This window comes from Notamacropus eugenii, chromosome 1 (genome assembly GCF_028372415.1).
Source record: "Notamacropus eugenii isolate mMacEug1 chromosome 1, mMacEug1.pri_v2, whole genome shotgun sequence".
Lineage (NCBI taxonomy): Eukaryota > Metazoa > Chordata > Mammalia > Diprotodontia > Macropodidae > Notamacropus > Notamacropus eugenii.
In genome coordinates, this window is record NC_092872.1 from 411,402,253 (window position 1) to 411,425,061 (window position 22,809).

At 38.1% G+C, this 22,809-nt stretch overlaps 1 protein-coding gene across 2 annotated transcripts in view; it reads right to left on the reverse strand.

Moving 5' to 3' along the window:
• Positions 1 to 22,809, reverse strand: part of SPINK5 (serine peptidase inhibitor Kazal type 5) — a 66,904-nt gene that overhangs the window by 22,242 nt on the left and 21,853 nt on the right. Inside the window, exons 7-18 of one of the 2 annotated variants that reach the window (XM_072631056.1) lie at positions 20,578 to 20,705; positions 18,073 to 18,154; positions 16,713 to 16,840; positions 15,207 to 15,273; positions 14,068 to 14,195; positions 11,508 to 11,592; positions 10,725 to 10,852; positions 8,601 to 8,667; positions 8,264 to 8,391; positions 5,869 to 5,935; positions 2,998 to 3,125; positions 2,550 to 2,616 (exon numbers count right to left, since the gene is read on the reverse strand). In XM_072631056.1, the coding sequence (XP_072487157.1) occupies positions 2,550 to 2,616; positions 2,998 to 3,125; positions 5,869 to 5,935; positions 8,264 to 8,391; positions 8,601 to 8,667; positions 10,725 to 10,852; positions 11,508 to 11,592; positions 14,068 to 14,195; positions 15,207 to 15,273; positions 16,713 to 16,840; positions 18,073 to 18,154; positions 20,578 to 20,705 (1,203 nt within the window). The remainder of the gene's footprint in view (positions 1 to 2,549; positions 2,617 to 2,997; positions 3,126 to 5,868; positions 5,936 to 8,263; positions 8,392 to 8,600; positions 8,668 to 10,724; positions 10,853 to 11,507; positions 11,593 to 14,067; positions 14,196 to 15,206; positions 15,274 to 16,712; positions 16,841 to 18,072; positions 18,155 to 20,577; positions 20,706 to 22,809) is intronic. The other variant, XM_072631057.1, reaches the window with a different exon arrangement.

The window sequence follows — 22,809 nt, forward strand, 5'->3', positions numbered from 1 at the left end:
TAATGATGATTAGTATGAGTTTGCTCACAGTGGGGATACTGTTACAGAGGTAGAATGGACCCTTCTTCTAAGAGGTCTTTCCTGATCCACCCTCCACCCAAGTTAATAATAATCTTTCCTCCCTACGATCTCACATAGAACTTAATGGACCTTAGAAGTCAATCTAGTCTATTTTACAAATGAGAATTCTAAGACCAATAGAAATTAAGTGATTGGCCCAAGGTCAGAAAGATATTAAAGATATTAAAAAGCAAAACCTACAACCTCTGACTAAAAATACAGCACTCTTTCTACTGTTTTACATTTACTCTTATGGTATTAGTAGTTGATTATGTCCTAATGCAAATGCAAGAAGGACAGATTTAGAACTTGAAGGACCCTGAAAGTCCATCTAGTCTTGCATGGGTATAGGCTTTGAGAACCCCCTTGAACTCTCCCTGAATCTTCCCACTTGATCTGCCATTCATCTGAAGCTTTGAGCCTTTCATTATCTCTATGCCTAATTCTCTGTTACCCTAAAAGTAGCCTAGCCCTCCCTCCTTTGTCTATTATCTCTAGATAGCCTTCTCCTACTTCCCACCCTTAATCCCATTCTCTTGGTTCCCAGCATCTAACCTCTAGTCATGCCAGCCTACTGGCCACTCTCATCAAGATCTTCCCTAGATTCTTCCTCAAGTCACCCTAGCCTACTGACCACTCCCATCAAGACCCTCTCTAAACCCCTCCTCTAGTCACCCAGAATACATGACCACCCTTAGATCTCTCCCTCAATCTTTCTGTATATAAGATCCATCTTGTTTCCATGAAAGTGCTCAGATTCAATCTGGCTGATTTGCATTACCATCACAAATGCTCAAATTCCCTAAGAGTGTACCCATTATGGTGGATCTCTTGTAAAGCTTTGTTTTTCTTTGCTTGAAAGAAGACTTGGGTTGAATTCACTTTGGGATTCCAGCACCCCTAAACTTCAACAATCTGACTCCCCAACTTTCCTTACAGTATACCTTAGTCTTTTACTCTACTGGTCACCATTCCTATTGCTTCCAGAGGGAATCAAAAATCTCTCCATTCTGACCTTTAGACCCTCCCCTTCCTTCCCAGTGTTTGTGGGATATTCCTATGGGGCAAGCACTATGATACATACTAAGGACAGTGGGCTTTGTTATCTGTCTACTATGTGCATCTTAAGGACCCCAGGCCTTTCCACCTTCCCTATAGCTGAACTCTGCTACATGTATTACCACTCTCAATTCAAACATGAGCTCCTTGAGAACTTCTCTTCAATTTGTACCCCCAGAACTTAACACAGTGCTTCCATAAATTTAGTGTTTAATAACTGATTTTTCTTTATTCATTCTTCATTCCAACTAAGGCATTTGGTGTTTTCTGTTTCAGTATTCTGTATACTCATAATCCTTCTAGTTCAGACTGTATTCTAAAGGTCCTTCCATTTTCAGTGGTCCCTGTTCACAGATCTAAGCTCACTTTTGACTGATATTCTGTTTCAAGTTCCCTTCCAGCACAGGAAACATGATACAAAGGGAAGAAATCTAACTCTGGAGATTCTGGGTACAAACCCTACTTGTGGTTCTTACTGTCTGTATAACATTTGGCAACATCTTTGGACCTCATTTTCCTCATTTATGAAATGAGGGAATTAAATTTGCTAACTTCTGATGCTCCTTCCAACTCTATGTCTCTAATTCTACAAACTCCACATCTGACATTGTCTAGGTGACTTTGCCATTTAACTGCCCTGAGGTTTAGGTTCTTCATCTCTAAAATGAAGGGATTTGACTTGATGGAATCCAAGTCCATTATCTTTCTAACTCCATAAAACCTCATGTTCCCTGTTCTAAGTTCTGATATTTTATGTTCTCTCTCTCCATATTGCTGTTGAGGTCAGAGAAACTTAATGTTGAGGTTTGGGTGGTTGGGACCGCAAAATACTGACACCCTAGGCCCTGCCAGAATGAATTCAACCCAAATCTTCTTTCAGTCAAAGTAAAACAAAGTCTATTAAAGACTGGCAATCCTGGGTTGACTCAAGAAGCCTCACCAATTGTGAGGCTTGTATTGACAAGCAGGCCAGATTGAATCTGAACTAGATTAAACCAGAGCCTTCTTGGAGGCAAGATGGAATTTATATACAGAAAGTCTGTGGGAGGGATCTGGAGGTAGTCTAGTACTCTGAGGTGATGGGAGTAGTGGTTTAGGGAGGGTCTTAGGGAGTCCAAGGAGGATCCCGACAGACCGAAGTGACTGATCAAGGGTAGGAAACTGCTGGAAGGCAATCAAAGTTAACAGATAATGGAAGGTTGGGGTGGGAAGCAGGTGGAGTAATCCAGAGGTAACTGACAATGGAGGGCCAGGGTAGCTTAAGGGTAATAGATTTGAGAATGAAAAACCAGATTAAGTGGGAAGATTCAAGGAGAGGTCAAGGAGGTTCCCAGAATCTGTACCCCTTCATTTCTATGAAATTTCATCATGGCAGAAAAATCTACAACCTTGGCTTGTTATTTCCAGCTTAACATTGCCTGGATAACTACCTTTGTAATTTCTCTCTTCGCAATTACTCTGGATGCTGCAGCAACCTTCTCTCTGGCTTCTTGTTGGCTTTAAGAGAGAGAAACAGGAATCATTTCGAGCACAAGACTGCTGTCAGAGAAGAGGACTGGTCTTTCAATAGTATGTTTGACATTGAAGGAAAAGAACAAAGGACCCTGGTCCATAGACCTGTTTTTGCCTAAGGGAACATTCACAGTAAGCAAACAAGCATCTACTGGGCATCCAAGAGTAAGGCTTTACCTTGAAAACTCTGAGACCCTCATCTACTATGTATTCTAGGCCTGAATTCTTTCAACCAAAACAATGACCACCCTTGACAAAGGTACAAAGCAAAGGGAACAAATAATGCAGAATTGCTTTCCACCAGCACCAACCTCCATTCCCCAATCACAAGCTCTTCTGTGGACATCTCTTGACTCTCATACTCACAAGAAGGCTTCACACATGGAACATGTGTTGCCATGCATCTTGCCATCCAGGCCCAGAATGGGGTCATTCTCTCGGGTGCAGGCAAGGCGGCCATCCCTCACATAGTTTCTGTATTCACTGCATAACTCCTGGCCATGGGTGAGAGAAGGAAGACAGGGCTCAGTATTTTATTATAGATACTGGTTATTCATACCCTATATATATCATCACATTTTTTCCTTACATTAGTTTTACAATATTGTAATTATTGCAATAACCCTGGGAGGTAGGTTCTACTGTTATTCCCATTTTACAGATGCAGAAACAAAGACTCAGAAGGATAAGTGATTTGACCAATGTCATAAAAATAAGTATCTGAAGCCAAATTTGAACTCAAGTCCTCCTGATTTTATCGACAGATAGAACCCAGAGTTCTATCAACTGAACAACTTTCCACCCTGAAATAATTCTCTGCATGTTTCAAACCCCTATCTTCTGCCTCCAGAACTCAAAGAAATGCTTTACTTAGTAAACTCCAGATAATTCTCTCTCACCGGCAAACCAGAAGCAATGTTCTATTTCTGGTAGACATGAACTGCTGAGTGCTTCTCTATCCTACTGAAATTTTAAGCAGGAGTTTTTTTGTTTGTCTGTTTGCTTTTGTTTGTTTTTACCCCATCCCAGTAAGTTCTCTTGAGTTCTCTCCTTCTAGCAAAGCAATCCTCCACCAGCAGAATGTAAACCTCTGGGTGCATGATCTATGACTAAGAGGCCCTTAGATTACCTACTCTCTGTGAGATTCAAACTAATTCTCCAACTCTGGTGAACCCTGAATAGTTCTCTCTAGCAAGCCCTAGGCAGTTCTTCAACTCCAACAAAAGAGAAGATGTGAGTTGTCCAGGCTCTGTCACATCCTTCCTACGTGATCTTGGCTGAAGTCACAAAGCCTTGTCTCACTTGTACAGTGAGGAGATTGTATAGATGACATCTGAGTCTTTGCAGTTCTGAGTGCATAATACTATTTTCCACAGGCAAGCCACACAAACCCTCTGGGCCTTGATTTCCTTATGTACAGAATAGAGATAATAATTCCTATTCTACTGTGCCGCCTTTCCAGGGCACAACTCTCCACCAGAGCTGAGACAATCTAATAAGATAATGGATACGAAGTACTACGTGAACATAAAGGTCTATGTAAGTGTTCATTGTTATCATCAGCTGTGGACAGAGAATTTTGGTGTTGCCATGGTTTATACACTGGGCCATAAGGTGGGTAAAAGAATTTTCCTTGAAGCAGTTGACACAGAAGATAATTTATATTTGATTAGCTTATCAGATAACTAATAATACCATGTCCAGTACTTATAAGAGCTCCTCTACATTTATCATCATTCCATCCTCCAGTTCCTGACATCTTACTCCAGTGAATATCACATGCTAAGATGGAGGAGTTAACAGGTTATCAAAGCCAATTCCAAAGGAATACAAGCTCTAACAGATCCTCTCAAGGTAGGAAGGCTTAAATACAGACACCCCTCCCCAAACGTTGTCTGAGGACCCATCTAGCTAGAAGCTATCTATAATGTTGTAGCATCATAAATTGATCACCAGGGGGAGAAAGTTTTTTGACTTAGAAAAATTCATGAAAACTTTACTAAGGCGAGGAAAGGCTGTGATTTGCATGAGTGAAAGAAATACTAGCACTGACAAAAGCATAGGTCTTTTGAGATATTAAAGTCTATTAGTAGTAGGGATGATGATTGTTTGTTGTAGTTGTCATTATCATTACATTCAGTGCTTTGTGGTTATATATTACTTTCCCAACCTTAATTTCATTTTGTCATCACAGCACTCCTGTGCGTGCATCAGTAGTCCTTAATAATAAAAATATGTGTGTGTGCATGTTGTGTACACCTCCATCCATGATCTAAAAAGAACAGTAAAGAGTTGGTTATTTATAGATTTTCTAATTCTATTGAAATAGCAACCTTGGATCCTGAATTCTCCTTTGCATACCAACTTACTGTATGCATGTGTATATGTGTACATATACATATGTACACACATGCATGCACACACACATACACACACGCATTTTGTGCATTTTTAGAGGATGAAATGGAGGATAAGAGAGAGGATAAGAGAGAGGAAAAGATTTGCCAAAATTTCATTACTAAAGACAGACAGAGTTGAAATTTCTTTCCAGATCTCCTGACTTTCAGTCCAGGGATCTATCCATTACGTGTACTATGTGAAACTCTAGAAAGGCGCTAGATCTGGAACTGGAAGACTTGGGTTTAAATCCTGTTTCTGCTTCTCACTACCTGAACAACTTTTAGAAAAACCACAATATTTCTGATTTAGATTCCACATGAGCAAAATGATAGAAACAGACAACACAACATCTAAATCCTTTCAAGTTCTATGGACTAGTGAATAACAAAGTTAAAAGCATATTACCTTAACAAGGGAGTGGGGGGGGGTTGCAAGTTTATGCACATGTGTATTTGAAAGATTTACTGAGTAGCATTTAGGGGCAAAAAAGAATTTAAAGGTCATCTAGCCAAACTCCCTCCTTTTAGGGAAGAAGAAATTGAAGTTGAGAGAAAACGGCTTATACAAGTTCACATGGTTTATTAAGTAGCAGAGTTAAGACATGAACCTAGTGTACTGGCTCCCCATCCAGTGTTCTACTATACTAAACTTCCTTTCATTTACAAGAGCAAGGCTTAACTTTTCTAAGATCCATGGGCAGTAAAGGTCATCAGTGCTAGAGATGAGATGCAGTTAGTAGAGGAGGCTTCCTGTGCACAGCTGGTTGCTGTTCCTTATGGGAGTTTCCCCAAAGTCCCAGCAGGTGTTGAAAGAAGGATAGGATGTGAAAGTAATTACCTCAATGGCTTCTCTCTTAACCTTTTTTTCTGCATCTGCTTTTTTCTTCTCTTCTTCTTCCAGTTTGCTGCACAAAGGAGAGAAAGGGAGAAGCTGAATCCCAGGCCCATCTTCCCAGAGAATCTCTCCTTTCCAATAACCTCTTGCCCAAGGTCAGATGCAGCTTGACTGGGATTATATCAGGACCAAAGGGTAACACTGATCCAGGCAAGATTGCTACAGCCTAGATAACAGTTTCCTTTTAGCCTTTCCTCGTAAACTCTGGAGGTTTGAGAACTAGAGCACCTGATCAGCCATGCACAGCAGTTTGTTAATCAGCTTAGTTCAGTGTTTGAAGAACAGTGAGATTATCTGAAGTGAACAGCAAGGTGTCCTGAGGGCTGCTGATCCCTTTTCTTCAAGAAGTCACATTGGCTCCTCTTCCCTCTCTCTCTGTTCTATTTTCTGGTCCTCTATGTTCTTGTCTCTCTCATGTTCTTCTATTTCTTTTTACTCTTTCCTTCTTTCTTTCTTCCCTTTCCACCCTCTCTCATTTCTTTTATTCTCTCACAAGCTATTATACAACTAATTACACACACACATACACACACATATATGTATTTCATTATATAACTAATGAATTTATTTCTTTCAAGATTTCTAGATCTCCTTCCATATATATAACTCTTTCCTGTCTTTCATTTTCCCTTCCCATCTCTTTTTGATCCCTTCAATGATTATTTATTTCTATTCTTTTCTGGTATTTTTTAAAATGAGTAACAAATAGTTGTGATGATTATTATTTTATAATATAGTTTGAGGTCTCACAATGCAGTGTCTTCTATACTGGCACTTTAAAACATTATTTCCTGAAGAGACTTCTAAAAGTATAATGGTAAAATTAAGATGTTGTGGGCTTTCCCCTCACTATGGGTTTTCAAGGAAAAGCTAGATGACCACTGGAGGATGTTGTGGGAATTCTGTAGATGTATGGAGTGGACTAGACAGCTTTGGTGATTGCTTTTAACCCTGAAATACTGTCACTACTATCTTTTTATTTCTGGTGCCTTAAATATCATATTATACAAGGAAGTTATTTAATAAATGTTCATTTATTTCATTCTAGGCTGAAACTAATGTCAAAAGTGCCTCAGTGGATAGGGCACCAGCTCTGGAGTCAAGAGGACCTGAGTTCAAATATGTCATGAGATATAGTTGTGTGACCTAAGGCAAGTCACTTAACACTGTTTGCCTCAGGTTCCTCATCTGTAAAATGAGATGAAGAAGGAAATGGTAAACAATATCTTTGCCAAGAAAACCCTAGAAAGTGTCACAAAGAGGCAGACATGACTGAATAATAACAAATGATTCTCTTCCCCTAATTCTTTCTTTTCCTATTTTTTTCACTCTCTGTCCTTGACCCCAAACTTCCATAGATTCCTATCCTCCTAAGCTAGATAGGATAATGCATAAATATGTATACACACACACACACACATATATATGTATATTATACATAATATGCAATTTTCATCTCAATGTAAAAAGCAAGAGATTTGGGTATTTTACATATCTTTAGGCAAAAACATTTTTTAAATCAATAAATTAAGTTGTTTTGGGTTTTTTTTTTACTTGATGTTACACTGATGTGTTTTCAATTATTTTTTCCATGAGTCAGTGGTCCTTAATAATCTGTGTGTGTTTGTGTGTATGTGTGTGTGTGTGTGTGTGTGTGTACCTCCATCCATGATCTAAAAGGAACAGTGAACACTTGGTTACTCATAGATTTTCTAATTCTGGTGAAATCACAAACAAATCTAGAATCAAATGTTATTAATCTTCGATTCATATTCTCCTTTGCCTATCAATTGACTGTATGTGTGTATATCTGTATACATATGCACATATGTGCACATGTGCACATTATGAACATGTATGCATATATGCATATATATTATAGTTTCAACATTTATCAACATCACAAAATTCTTGAGACATGAATAGTAAGAAAGAGAAGAATAGGAAGTCATTAATGTCTGTCCATTTAGGACTGTTTTTTTTAAAGATGCATTTGTGTTCACATGTCAGAGAGAGCTTAAAAATAATAACAAATCATTCCATAATTTTACTCCTCCTATATCTTCCCTTCTCTTCATTATGTGCAACTTTTAACGTATTTATTGTTGTTCTTTTTTCCCCATTTCTCTCACTGATCACCAAACCTTTCTTCTACCCCACTCCCATCACACCTTGCTTTGTGACTCTGGGCAAATAACTTAGAAATCAAGAATCAAGAAATTGGAAGGATGGTCAAAGGACAACCCAAAGTCTTTCTAAAATGGAATGCTCTCCCTCTGTAACATTTCTACCAAAGTGCTCCTCACATATTTATTAGGAACCAGGCACATCTACTTACAAGATGCTGGCACACATGGAACACTTGTTGCCATGAATTTTGCCATCAGGGCCTTGAACAGGATCATTTTCCCTGGTGCACATGAGGTTCCCGTTCCTCACTTGGTCCCGAAATTCACTGCACAAAGCCTGGGAAAACCAAGAGAAGGCTGTCATTCTCTCCAAATTTGTCTGCTTCCCCAGTCTCCCTCCTGCTTCCACCTGTCCCTCCAGAGCTTGATCAGCCTTCAAATCTATCTAGTTTCCCTGAGAACAGACACTTCCCTATGGAGAAATATGCATGAGGGATCATCATAGCAAGAACTTTCATTCCATACCCACATTGTTTTCATAACTACCTTGTCTGCTTCTCTTTTTGCCTTTACTTTTGCCTCTGCAGCTGCCATTTCTTTGGCTTCTTGTTGGCTAGAGGAGAAAAAAAAAAAAACAGAATTGAAGATCTGTCTGAAAGAAAAGCAAGAAATTGGGGAAAAAAACTTACAGGAAGTTTATTTGATAAAGGTCTTATTTCTCAAATTTTTTATGATTCAAAATGAATGAAATTTACAAAACTATGTCTGAGTCATTCCTCAATTGATAAATGGTAAAGGATATGAACAGGCAGTTTTCAAAAGAAGAAATCAAAACTATAATCATATTTTTAAAATGTTCTAAATCATTATTGATTAGAGAAATACAAATTCAAACAACTCTGAGATACCTCACACCTATCAGATTGACTAATATGACAGAAAAGAAAAATTACAAATGTTGGAGGGGATGTGTAGCTCTTTTTTATAGTGGCAAAGAACTGGAATTGAGGAAATTCCCATCAAGTGGGGAATGGCTGAAAAATTGTGGTATGTGATTGTGATGGAATAAAATTGTGCTATATGAAATGATAAGCAGGATACTTTCAGAAAAACCTGGGAAGACTTATATGAACTGATACAGAATGAAGTTTGCAGAGCCAGGAGAACATTGTACAAAGTAACAACAATATTGTATAGTGATCAACTGTGAATGACTTAGATATTCTCAGCAATACAATGATCTAAGGCAATTTTGATAGACTTACTGATGAAAAACACTATCCACCTCCAGAGAAAGAACTGACAGAGTCTGAATGCAGATTGAAGCATAATTTTTTTTCACTTTTTTTGGAACATGACTAATATGGAAATATGTGTTGTATGATTTTGCACATATAATCAACATCACGTTTCTTGCTTTTTCAATGGGTGGAGGAAGGGTGTGAGAGAGAAAGAGAATTCAGAACTCAAAATTTTTAAAAATGAATCTTAAAAATAAATTTTAAGAGTTATCTGAGTACAGGGCTATTGCTCAGGAAGGGAAATGGTCTGTCTTGTGGCAACATTTCCTTAACCCATAGTCTCTGAAAGCTCTTAATATTAGAGAAAGACAAAACCCATTCTCTCATAGAGTTTGGATTAACAAATATCCGAGGGTGTGGAAAGTAGCTGAACTTGAGGCCAAGAGACATGGGGTTCAGGTTCTAATTTCAATACTTCCTTACTGCCTTACTTTGGGCAAGTCATTTTCTGATTCTGTGCCTCAGTTTCCCCCTGTACAAAAACAATAACAGATATTTATATAGGACTTTAAAGTTTTCAAAATGCTTTACATATATTATCTAATTGTATCCTAACCAAACAAACTGTGAGATAGTTACTATTTGTATTATAATGTTCACTTCGCAGGTTATAAAAAATAGCATATATGTAATTGAGATCACATAGCTTGCCTTCTCAAGGGACAGGAGAAGGGCAAGGGGGAGAGAATTTGGAACTCGACTTTTTATAAAATGAGTGTTGATTTTTTTACGCATAATTGAAAAATATTTAATGAAATATATAAAAATATATGGAAAAAGAAAAGAAAAATGAGTTAGGAAAATTAGATGAATTGTCTGTGGTCCCATTGCTAATAAATGTCTCAAGTAGCATTTGGTGGCAGAAGTCATCCTAACTCCAACTCCAGGACTGTATCCACTCTATCATACTGCTTCTCAAAGTCAATGGGTTAGCCTCAGTGATCCCTAAGATCTTTTCTGGTGTACTAGATTCCATGATCTGATGAATTCCTCTACTTCTTTGTACCTCGGTCTAGTCGTCTATAAAATTGAAATGATAATAATTTTTGTGTTTCTCTACCCACAGGGTTTGGGGAAGAAAAGCAATCTGTAAACTCTGAAGTACTATAGAAATAACAGAACATTCACAGGAAACTTATGATGTCTATCTTCCCTCTAATAAATAATGTCTCCATTATTCTCTCCTGGGGCAATGTGTTACAGTCCCAGATTTTCTCAATGGAAGATATCATCTTTGCTTTCAGCCAAGGTACCAGGAGAATGGAAGAGACTAAGTATAAGCAATTCTAGGAAATCTCACCTCACCCCAAACACTAGAAGCCAATCCCTCCTTTTTTCTAGTTCTATTAGTAACTGAGCCCATACTCACAAAAAGGCTTCACACATAGAGCATGTATTGCCATGCATCTTGCCATCTAGGCCCAAGATGGGGTCATTCTCACGTGTGCAGGCAAGGTGGCCATCCCTTATGTAGTTTCTGTATTCACTGCACAGCTCCTGGTCATGTAGGAATAATAATAAAAATAACAGGTTATTATTATGGTTATAGTATTTCTATAGCACTTCAAAGTTTATAAAGTACACTCCTTATAACAATCACATAAGACAGGGATTAGGAGTATTGTTATCTCCATCTTAAAGATGAAGAAACTAAGGCTGAGAAAGTGTTCCCAATAGTCACACAGAAGTGGAAGACTTTGGATTGCAAGCCATACTCTTAACTCTAAGATTAATATTCACTCCACTATGACAACCAACTATCCTAGAACCCAAAAGTAAGAATTCAGTTTTAGACATTCCCTTCTCATTCCAGGCCCTCAAAAACCCACACAGAGCTGCAAGGGTGTAGTATTTGAAACTGGTTTCCATTTTCAAGGACACCTACACAACTAAGCATCTTGACCCTCTGAGTCAGTTCTACTGGTTATTTTTGTGTCTTCAAAGATAACCATGCCTGTTTTTGGAGGGCCTGTATAACTTTCCTCTACCACCACCACCACTGTAATGGAATATTATTTCAAGACTTCATATTTCTTAGGTGTGGGTATTCACTGTCCTGATGGATGAAAAAGGCCTAGGGTTAAGATGTTTGGTCTCCAAAAAAGTCTATTTGAGGATACGCTGAAGGGATAGTGGGTATGAAAGGAATTACCTGCACTGTTTCTCTCTTAACTTTGTTTTCTCCCTCTACTTTTTTCTTCTCTTTTCTGTTTTTCTTTTCTTCTTCTTCTAGTTTGCTGCATGTACGAGAGAAAGCCAGAGGTTGAATTGAATGTCACCTTGCCTTAGAGAGCAGGGGCAGAGTATTCTTCCCCAGACTACTAGTTACTAAATTGCTTAAAGCCAGAGCAAACAACCACTTTTCCCAGCAGAATGTAGGCTCCTTGAGGGCAGGAGCTATTTTGCTTTGATTCCAGTGTCTGGAACGTATCCAATGGCTTCATAAATGTTTGTTGATTGTCTGATTGAATTCAGGATAGACTGAGTCTTTGGCAAGATTTCATCTAGTTGTAAGAGTAACACTGGTGAATATTCACTGATACAGGTAAGAAAATAATTTCCTCCATCAAAGAAGAGTCTCTAGAGGATGGAAGATAAACACTTCAAGAGCTATGAGAAGCATTTAATCAGCTAATTCATATTTTATGTTAATTTATTGGATTTAATTAGAAAACAGTATACCAGTGTGGGAAGAGTCCTGATTTGAAATCAGACTCTGAGCCCTTGTTCTGATATATGCTAAGTGATGTTGGGACATATACTTGTTCTCTCTGAACCTCAGTTTCTTCTCCTATAAAATGGGTAATATACTTATACTACCTACTCTTCAAGGTTTCTGGGAGGAAAGGTATTAAAAATCCTATAGAAATAGGAGTTAATCTATTTTTAAAACTTATTTCACTGGGTGTTGTGAAGAAAGTGCTTTACTGACTTTAAAGCATTATAAAATTTGAGCTATTCTGTTTTCAGGTATAGCCAACGGTCACTTTTTAAAAGAGAACATGATGCTGTCCCAAGAAGAGATTATTAATATCTTCATCTCAAAATCCACTTAAACTTTTTCTCTGCCCATTTCTGTCCTGTTTCCTCAGCCTCCTTCCTCCCCCCTTTTCTTTTTCTTTCTTTGTCATTCTGTTTCCTTTCTTTTCTACTCTTGTCCTCTTACCCAGCCTTCACTTCTTTGACCTTTCTTTCCTTTGATCTTTCCAATTTGTAGTATACACATACACACACACAGACATGCGCACACACACACACACACACACACAATTGTGTGTTCCTTTCCTTAATGTAAAAAGCATGCTAGTTTGAGTATTTCACTTTTTCCTTGAAATTAATTTTAAAATTTAATTAAATCATCTTTTCCTTGTATGTGACCTTTGATTGTCATTTGTCTTTTTTCCACTTCATTCTGTGGATCAATAGCTATTGATAGAAAAAAAAAATTCCTTTAAGTGACTTCACATCATGCTGACATTTGTATGTTTTTTTTTATATATATTTTTTCTTTGGTTGTGACTTTATAACTATGAAAAACAAATACTTACTGTCCTAGTTTGTAGAAATCAATAGAAAACAGGCCTTATTTAAAGGCGTTTTAATTTTAAATGTTATGCTCTGTTGATCTAAAGTTTGGTTAAAAGAGTCAAATAGGCTAAATTCATATTGTTTATTCCCTTAAAGCTAGCAGATACATGATCATGGAGTAGAAGTAAACTTCTGACTGTCTGATCCAAGAATGACCAGGCTTAAATACACTTTATTATGAGAAAGGAATTTTCTTAGTTGAATAAGTTGTAAATACAATGAGACAAGACAATTAACTGAGTAGTGTCAGCTGGAATTTACAATCCCAGGATATCTGAGTTTCCTCTGCATAGCATGTCTCTGTGATACAAGATAAGAAGAATCCCATTACTCTGATTGCAGGTATCCAGTCATAAACAGGTCTTTGAAAATGCTGACATAGGAAAGAGCATTTTTAGAGCAAAATAAAGCAGTCTGATTGATTAGTTCAGGCTTCAGCCCTTATTAAAATCCAAAAGTGATATTAAATGATTATCACATCTTAATTTAGATTATTCTATCAGAGCTAATTTTCAGGTTGCATTTGGAGGGTTTGTCATTAATGAATCTATATTGTTGTTTCCTAACCAATGTAATGAGTTAAAGAGTCAGAAACCAGAAGGAACCTTAGAACAAAGAATATCAGTGCTGGACAGAGTTTTAGAATACAGAACATGGAGAAGCCTTAGAACATTGCTCATAAGACAGGTTGGTTAGCTTTGTTAAAAAAAAAAAGTTCCCCCCTTTTTTAATTTTTGTTATAACGAATGGCTCTCCAGGAGGGAAAAAAGAAGTGACATACTGAGAAATAGAAATTAGTTAAAAACTAAATCCTTGAAACCTCTATTATATCATCTTTGGAAGAACATAAAATATCAAAGCTAGAGGGAGACTTAGACTACAGAAAATACAGAATATCAGAACTGAAAGAAACATTAAAGATCAGTTGATACAGCCCCATCATTCATTGTGTACATGAAGAAACAAGATCATACAGTCTGTTAGTGATAGAACAAGACCTCCAACCCAGGTCTCCTGACTCTTGATTGCTCTTTCACATACTAGTCAAGTTCTAGCTCCATCAAGCACCAGGCTAGGGTTCTGAGTTTTTTGTCATGCCCTTTGAATGTCACACAAATACTCACAAGATGCTGGCACACATGGAACACTTGTTGCCATGCATTTTGCCATCAGGGCCTTGGACAGGAGAATTCTCCCGGGTACAAATGAGCTTACCATCCCTCACTTGGTTTCGGAATTCACTGCACAGATTCTGTAAAAGAGAATGCTGCTGGGGTAAAGGTTTCTCCTGGTTGCCTCTTCCTCCCCTTCCCCAACAACCTTCTTCTCTTCCTTGGATACTCGTCTCTTTAGTTTGGCTTCATATACTTCATAGAAACTAGAGTTGGAAGGATGCTTTGGGATAACCTAGTCCACCCCTTCAGTTGACAAATGAGTATTCAGAAGCACATAATTATTAAGTTGGATGCCCAAAGTAATCTATGACAAAACTCAAACCCAAGGCTTCTGACTAGACCTAGTGTTCTTTCCATTATCCCAGGATACCTCTATCTCTTAAGCAGTTGGAAAAAGTCTCTCTGGTTGGTCCTTAGGACACATACCCACCAACTCAGGGGGGCAGTGTGGCATAGTGTATGGAGGCAAAGGACCTGCGTTCAAATTCTACCTCTAATATTTGCTACCTGTATGACTTTGAATCTATATGAGAAGCTAGTCTTCTAGCCTATCTGGACCTGATTTTTTTCATCAGTCAAATAAGTGGAGTTCAGTTAGTTGGCCTCTGAGATCCCTTTTAGCTCTAGATCATGATCATTTGATCTACCTCTGCCTAAGCCCTGCCCCAGAATCACAGAATAGCATAGAAACTATCTAATCCAACATTGTAGGAAGGAAAAAAAATGGAGACCCAGAGAGACAAAGTGAATATGAACAGGATTCAAACCTACATGTGCTACTTCAGTTATAAAGCTTTCTATTATACCACAAGAGTCAAGGTGCTGAAATGTGTTGGTCCGTTATTATGGACTAACATTCACACCATGGAGCAACCATCAGCCAAACAGGATAAATCCCTGAGTCTGAAAAAGAAAACCTAACCTGCCCTCTCAGAAGATGGGGTGCTTCTCCTCTGTCTAGAAACTAACTTTTCCTTCCGTTACCCATCTCCTCACCTTCTAGTAAAATACTCTGAATCCCAATTCCAGAACCTCATGCCACCCACCTTTTCTCATAATCCCACTATCAGCATTGTTGGTGTAACTACCTTATCAACTTCTCTCTTTGTTATTACACTGGCCTCCACAGCTGCCTTTTCTTTGTCTTCTTGTTGACTGCAGAGAGAGACACAGAGACAGAGACAGAGAGATAGACAGATAGATAGATATAGAGAGAGACAGAGACACAGAGACACAGAGAGACAGAGACAGAGAGGAGGAAAAAAGAGACAGAGAGACAAAGAAAGATCAGTCCAAGTGTAGGAAAATTGTTCATGAGGGAATATATACTATCTAACACAACATTCTCTCAGCCTTTGTTCTCTGAGACTGTTTAATATTGGAGGACAGAGTCCACATTCCCTTAGGGCTGTGCTTCACAATCAACTAGTTTTGATGGAAAGCATATTAAATTTTAATTTAAAAAACTTGGACACAAATCCTGGCTATATGAGCTTACAGAAGTCACTTTTCCTTAACATCATTTTCTATATCCATAACAAGGGATAATATCTTTTAATTACCTAATTCACAGTTGTGTTTTTATTATTAACTTCCATAACTCTAGCAATTTAAGATTTTCAAAACATTTTCCTCTCAAATATAATTGTGCCCATTTGACAGATAAGGAAATAGGAACTTCAAGAACTTAACAGAGTGGCCCATCATCACACAGTGAATAAGCCAGGTCTTTGAATCCATGACCAGTGAATGCCCTTTCAACTCTCCCATGACTGTTTGAAAAACTTTTTTGTGATCCTGATCCTGTAGACTGAACATTCATTGCTGAAAGTCAATACACTGGAACACTCCCACTGATACAATTCTGCCCTTTTCACAGGTTCCTAACTCGGGGCCTTTTAGCCTATATGGCTGATAGCCTGGCTATTACAATCAATAATTTTCTCATCCAAAGAGGCAGACAACCTTTACCAAAGGCATTGAGGAGAGGGGAGAGAATATGCAGACCCATTTACCAGATAAATCTCTCCAAAGCAATTTTTCTCCAAGCCAGGTCTGTTTTTTAGCACTTCCTAAGGTCCCAAACAGACATCTTCCTCATAGATTCAAAGAATGTTATTATCAGAATAACAAAATGTCAGATTTAGAAGGGGGTCTTAGAACTTAGAATATTAAATGTCAGAGTTGGAAGATATCTTTGAATTGTAATCCTGGAAGGAATCTTACAATATAAAAAGCTAGAATATAACATATGGAAAGTTCAAGCTAAAAGGGATCTTAACCTGTAGAGACTGGAAAAGACTTAGAACACAAATCATGCAATGTTAGAACTAGAAGGGACCTTAGAACACATGTCAAAATTGGAAAGGATCTTAAAACCTAGAGTATCAGGATTTCAAAGGATCTTAGAACATAAAATAAGTAATGTCTGAGCTTAAAGAACCTTAAGATATAAAAAGTAGGGACTGAAGACATCTTAGAATTTAGAACAGACAATGTCAAAAATGGGATGGACTTTAAGACACAGAACATGGAATGTTATGTCTGGAAGGGACTTTAGCGATCCCCTAATTCCACACCCTCATTGTACTCACAAGAAGACTTCACACATAGAGCAAGTGTTGCCATGCATTTTGCCATCTGGTCCCAGAATGGGGTCATTCTCTCTTGTGCAGGCCATTCGTCCATTCCTCATATAGTTGCGGTATGGACTGCACAGCTCCTATCCACAGGAAAGGAGGGAGGTTGACATATTTTTGTTTGTTTTTCTAACTGTGTACTTCCCCTCAATTTTTTTTTTAACTTGATAAAAGGCTAAAATAATAAGGTTCATATCAGTAGGTAGACCTGTTGGCCCTAAGTTAGAGATCCTCTTAAGTCCAGTTAGACCTAAACTGTATCTCTCTCATAAGTCAAATTAATTTTTTTCAAGAGTCCGTTTAACTTGTATTCCTACTATTGTGAAGTTTTTAGCATTCCTAAGTATAAAAAAAAATAGACAAGGGGAGGAAGGTAGCATGATGCAATTACAAGAGTTTTACATTTTTTCTTGTCCCTCCTCTGCCTTTATCCCATCTCTGTCAATTACTGTCTATATGGCCTTGACCAAATCATTTTATTTTTTTGAGATTCTATTTCCTCAGCTGTAAATGGAGGACAGTGGTGCTTGCAGTATCTACTTCCCAAGGTGATTGTGAAAAAGTTTATTACAAATTTTAAAATGCTAAAAAATATATATATATGTATTATAATTTTTTTTTTCTGACTGTGCAAGTCACATCATTCTGGGTCTCAATTTCCTCCATTGTAAAATGAGAGGGTTGGACTAGCTAAATCATCTTAAAGCCTCAGTTCTTCTGATCCATGAATTTTTCTATGTTAATTCAGAGGAAGGAAAGATCTTCTATCTGGGGCCAGGACTTGGCAAGATTTCACAGCAGAGGTGGCATTTGATCAGGGCTTTAAGAAGTACATATAAGGCCTCTGGAGCTAGTGACAAGCAAAGGAAATCCTGGATGGTTGGAAGCCTTAGGACAGGTTTGAGGAGCAGTACCCCATAGTCTGGTTTGGCTGGAATGTAAGGTGTGTGATCAGATTTGCCTAAGACTCAAAGGGATAACAAAGTACAACACCTTCATGAATCTGGAATTAGAGGGCTTGAATTTGAATTTTGTCTTGTGTGACACTTGCATAACTCTTGTGTGAATCACTTGTGTGAGCTTGAATATGTTCCTTTTCCTGTATGAGCCTCTGTTTCCTCAGCTCTAAAGTGTGAAGTTTAAACCAGATGATTACCAAGGTCCGTCCTGGCTCCAAATCCCATGACACTATGGCTATATATTCACAGAATTGATGGTCATCCCTGATCTCAAGGTGACTTGTATTTTGGTCTGCAATGAGACCACATAAGTCAGAACCCAGGGATTTCTAACCAGGTGGCTTGTTGTCACTCACCGCAAATGAGTCAGTGTTTGCTGATTCTCTCTTATTCCTTAAATTTTCTTCATTTATTTTGTCTTTTTCGGCTTCTGCTTGGCTGTAGGGGAGAGAAAGAAAGAGAGCTCTATTAAGCATGGAAATACCATTTTTTTCTCCCTCTTCAACATTGCTTTTAAACTCTCATCCCTTAGCAGGATCACCATTAGGACCTTTCAACAATGAGATCTCAAGTGAGATATTTACTATTTCACAACCTCTCCCCATAAATCATCGCTCCAAGAGAAGCCATCTAGAATCTAGAAAGAACCAACTTGTTCCCAGAGGGCAGACCTAACAGCAATAGGAAAAAGTTATAGGGACCCAAAATTTGTCCCAACCTTAGTTCTAGCAACTAGGTGGCAAAGTGAATAAGAGAACTTGAGATTGGGAAGATCTGAGTGTAAATCCTGCATTAGACACTGATTGTATGTCGTTAAGAAAGTAAGTCACTTGACATCCATGTGCTAGTTTCTTCATCTGCAAAATGGGGAAAATAGTAGTACCAACCTCATAGAGTTATTGTGAGGATCCAATGAGTTAACAAATGTAAAGTGCTTTGCAAAACTTAGAGCACTATATACATGCCAGCTTACATTAAGCTCTGTTCAACCACTTACATTGCCAATCCTCACTTTCCCTACCTTGGAGGTATTTAATCAAGAAGCAAATGACTCTCAGTCAACGATGTTGCTTAGGCAATTTCTACCCTGATTTGTGGTTGGGCTAGGTCATTTTTAAGGTCACTTCTACTTCTTAGACTTTGAGGTTTAGAAACTCTAAAATTCTGAAAATCTAAAGGTGATTTAAAAAAAAATTTAGAAGTAGTAAATATTTCAAGTTCTGTATTTCTAAGAGTCTAAAAAGGTCAAGGATCTAAAGTTCTGGGAATCTAAAAGGCCTGAGACTACAAGATTCTGAAAGATAAAGATTTGGTTCTGAGTCTTCAGTTCTAGGAATCTATTTTTAGGACATTTTCATCCTGAGACCCAGAAGTACCGAAAGTTGGGGGTTGGCAACTGTGGGAGAAGTAAAATAGCCTCTTATCTGATTGTTAAGTGAAATCAACCCCATCAACTTCTCTCCCGGGATTTTAAGAAAAGCATAAGGACCTTTCCCTGACCTTAGAATTTGGGGTCCAAGTTTTTAAGGTAGGTTTGGTGACAACTTCCAGGAACATTTTGAAGAATATCTCTAGCTTTCTAACTGTAAATCTGAAGAATTTCCCAAGTGTGTGGAGCTTAAATATGTATGTATGTTTGTATGAACTTTGGGATGTCCCATGCATTGTGAACACAAATACAAGATGTATATTAATTCATGTTTCTGTGTGAGTACATCTAGGTGTGGTCCCCTGGGTAAGTCCCAGAGAGCATTCACCCATTCAATAACACCAGAGGATTAGGGTGGGATATGTTTGAAAGGGCTCAGGCCAAACATTTGAGACAGTGGTTAGTCTACATTCTGTCAGTGGGTGATCTTCCAGGATTTGGTGTTGAATCGAGTGCGATATTAAACATGGGAGTGAGGACAGAATAGGATGCCTCTAGATGCAGCTGAACAAGTCCTGTTGTTGCAGTGACTGAGAAATATGAGTCTAGAGACAATCATTCTAGTGGGAATGTCTGGGTCTATGATTACAAAGCATGAATAAACATAATATTTGAGTCAGTACAATTCTAATTACCCATTAGACAGAAAGAAAAAAGAGACCTACAACCCCAAATACAACATGAGTATGTGTTGGGTGGCTGCAGAGATGAGGGAGGTGGGGAAGTGTTCTTTAGTAACACTATGGATATGAGAAGCATGTAGAGCTTGGTGTGTGATCCAATTCAAACTGAAGGAAACAGAACCAGGAGGACTACACTACTTACTACACTAATACAAATGGAAAGAATGACGAAAAGCTTGGGAAAGCCTTGAATGCTATTGTAATTTTAATGACAAAGAAACTTGGTCTTAGAGTCTAGAAAATACACATCCCTCCCTTCTTTGCAGAGGTGGGGGGCTATGATTCTAGAATAGTGCATATACTGTCAGTCTCAGTTAATGGTTGGTTTTATGAAACTGCTTTTGTTCCTTTCTAGTTTTTATTCTTAATGACAGGGGATGGACCAATGGGTAGGGAGGATGGGAGTCTATATATAGAAATGAGAATGACTTAAAACCAAAAGCTGTCAATACAAATTAAAATAAAAGACAAAAAGTCTGAGCTTCTAAGTTTCAAAAATTCTCTGAATATTAGTCTAGAGTGCTATCGTGCAATAGAACCAAAGCACTGCCTTCAGTTTCAGATTCCAATATGTGCTTATAAAGAAAATAAATCAATGCTGAGAAGGTTTTGCTTTTCCAGGCAAAGAATGTTGGTAGGAAATGAGAAATTAGAGAATAGGAATAAAGGTCTGTATTATCCAAAGGGACTCTCCTTAGAGTGTCTCCCCAGCCTGAAGCAGAGCTCTTGCAGCCTCTCTTCATACTCACAAGAAGGCTTTGCACATGGAGCACTTGTTCCCATAATGCTTGCCATCAAAACCTTGGATAGGGTCGTTCTCCCTGGTGCAAAAGAGTCGTCCATTGTTCATCTGTTCCCGGAATTCACTGCATAGTGTCTGCAGAAGATAAAAAATACCTGACTTTGAATTTCCTGTTCATTCTTTATAGTCATGAGATATAAAACATGCATCTCAAATGCACTTACCATTGGAGGCAAGACTAATTAAGGAATATCAGAGTTTTCCTCAAGTTTCCCTATGCTCTCTTCCCTACTCCCTCAGGTATTGATAATACCTCTGCTAAAAAAAGTATATCTTTAGTGTCTCTCTTGTCTCAAGTGAAGTGTAAACTTCTCTTCTTGGTATTCAAGGCCCTCTGCAATTTAATTCTACCCTACTATACAGCCCTATGCTATTGCCACACTGGGTGCTGTAGCCAAAGTTGACAGCGTTTCTTTTGCTTATATACTCTGAAATATTCTGCCTCTGTGTCTTTGCTCACATTATTCCCTAACTCCAGAGGTTCCTACTCTGCCTCTTTAACTGATGTCTTCCTCCTCAACCATCCTTCAAAGCTCAAATTAAATTCTACCTCGTTCAAGAAAATATCCCCAATTCCCTAGCCATCCTCTTCCTCTGAAACCAAATATCCTACTTTATTTTCATCTTTCTAACATATTTATCATGAATTGTTGGGGATTACAGTGGTCCATATTGACATCTTAGATCCCCAATAGACTGTAATCTCCATTAAGACAAATATTCTTGTCTATAATCATAAAGCACCCCCAGTTGCCCAACATATGGCTCTGTAAATAGTATGTGCTTAATAAATGGTTGTTGAATGGATTGGAGCTGAAGGATTCATCAGGAAAATAGGAAGAAAAGACCAAAAATGTTCTTTTACATCTGAGAAAATCTATTTGATTCCTTTGTTTTAAAGTAATGGAATATTTCTAAACAAATGAACAAACAGATATAGATAAATGACTAAATGATGAATGACTAATACATGGTTGGATAGATAGATAGATAAATAAATGAATAAATTTATATGAATCATTACCTATGTAATAAGTGCATGGTGGAAAAAGCCATAGACTGAAAGACATGAGGTCTTGCAATGGTGATCTAAAATGGGAAGACCTTTCTTATTCATTAATAGACCCGTGTGACCTACCTGGGTCACATGGAAGCCTGAATCACATGAGTTTCAGTCACATGGAGCCAGTGGTGGGAGGAGTTTGCTGAATGGGTCAAATGGGAAGGATGGAACTAGAGCAGGGCTGAGAGGAAGTTAGTCATGAAAGCAGTTAGAAGTAAAGGATGTAGGCAAGTCTGCAGCTGGCTGTGAATGTGAGAAGTGCATTTTTTTAAGGGAAGCCTATTTGTAATTGTGTTTAATGAAGCAGGGGAAGGCTTGGGGCTGGTGTTGTCCTCTGCATTGCTATTGTGCATAGATTTCCATTACTATGATGGATTTAGCTTTCTGGTGTCTGAATAAATGTTTTGGTTCTATTTTCCATATGGTATTTCGCGATTCAGAGTTGCGCTGGGATGTTCACGGCCCCCATTGGTGTTGTGAATATCGTACTGGTGCTACAGTCCTGGGTCATTTAATTAGCCATGTGACCCTGGGCAAGTCACTTCCCCCTTTTTGAGAGTCTTACTTTCCTTCCCAGTATGCAATGTTTGGAATACTTACCAGTACAGCACTAGTAGAATTATTACAAATGGTAGCTCTGTGCCTTGAGTCAGGAAGACCTGAGGTGATATCCAGCCTCAAATACTTACTAGCTGTGTGACCCTGAGCAAGTCACTTAACCTCTGTTTGCCTCAGTTTCTTCATCTACAAAATGGGGATAACAATAGCCCCTACTTCTTGTTGTGAGGCTCAAGGGATATAACAATTATAAAGCACTTAGCACAGTCCTTGGCTGATTGTAAGCACTATATAAATTCTAAAGCTAGAAAGCATTTCTAGAAATATCACTTTTATTATTACTAGATAAATGATACTACAATTTTAGGAACAATGTTCAGACAACCATTACTAGCAATCTTGACAATGAATATAACACTTTGAATTTAAATAGCATTTTTTCAGTTGCTTTAGAGTTACAAAGTACTTACACATTTAATCTTTACCTCCCTGGAAGGTAGGGAGGGAAGGAATTGTTATATCTATTTAAATGATGAGCAGACTGAGGCCCAGAAAAGG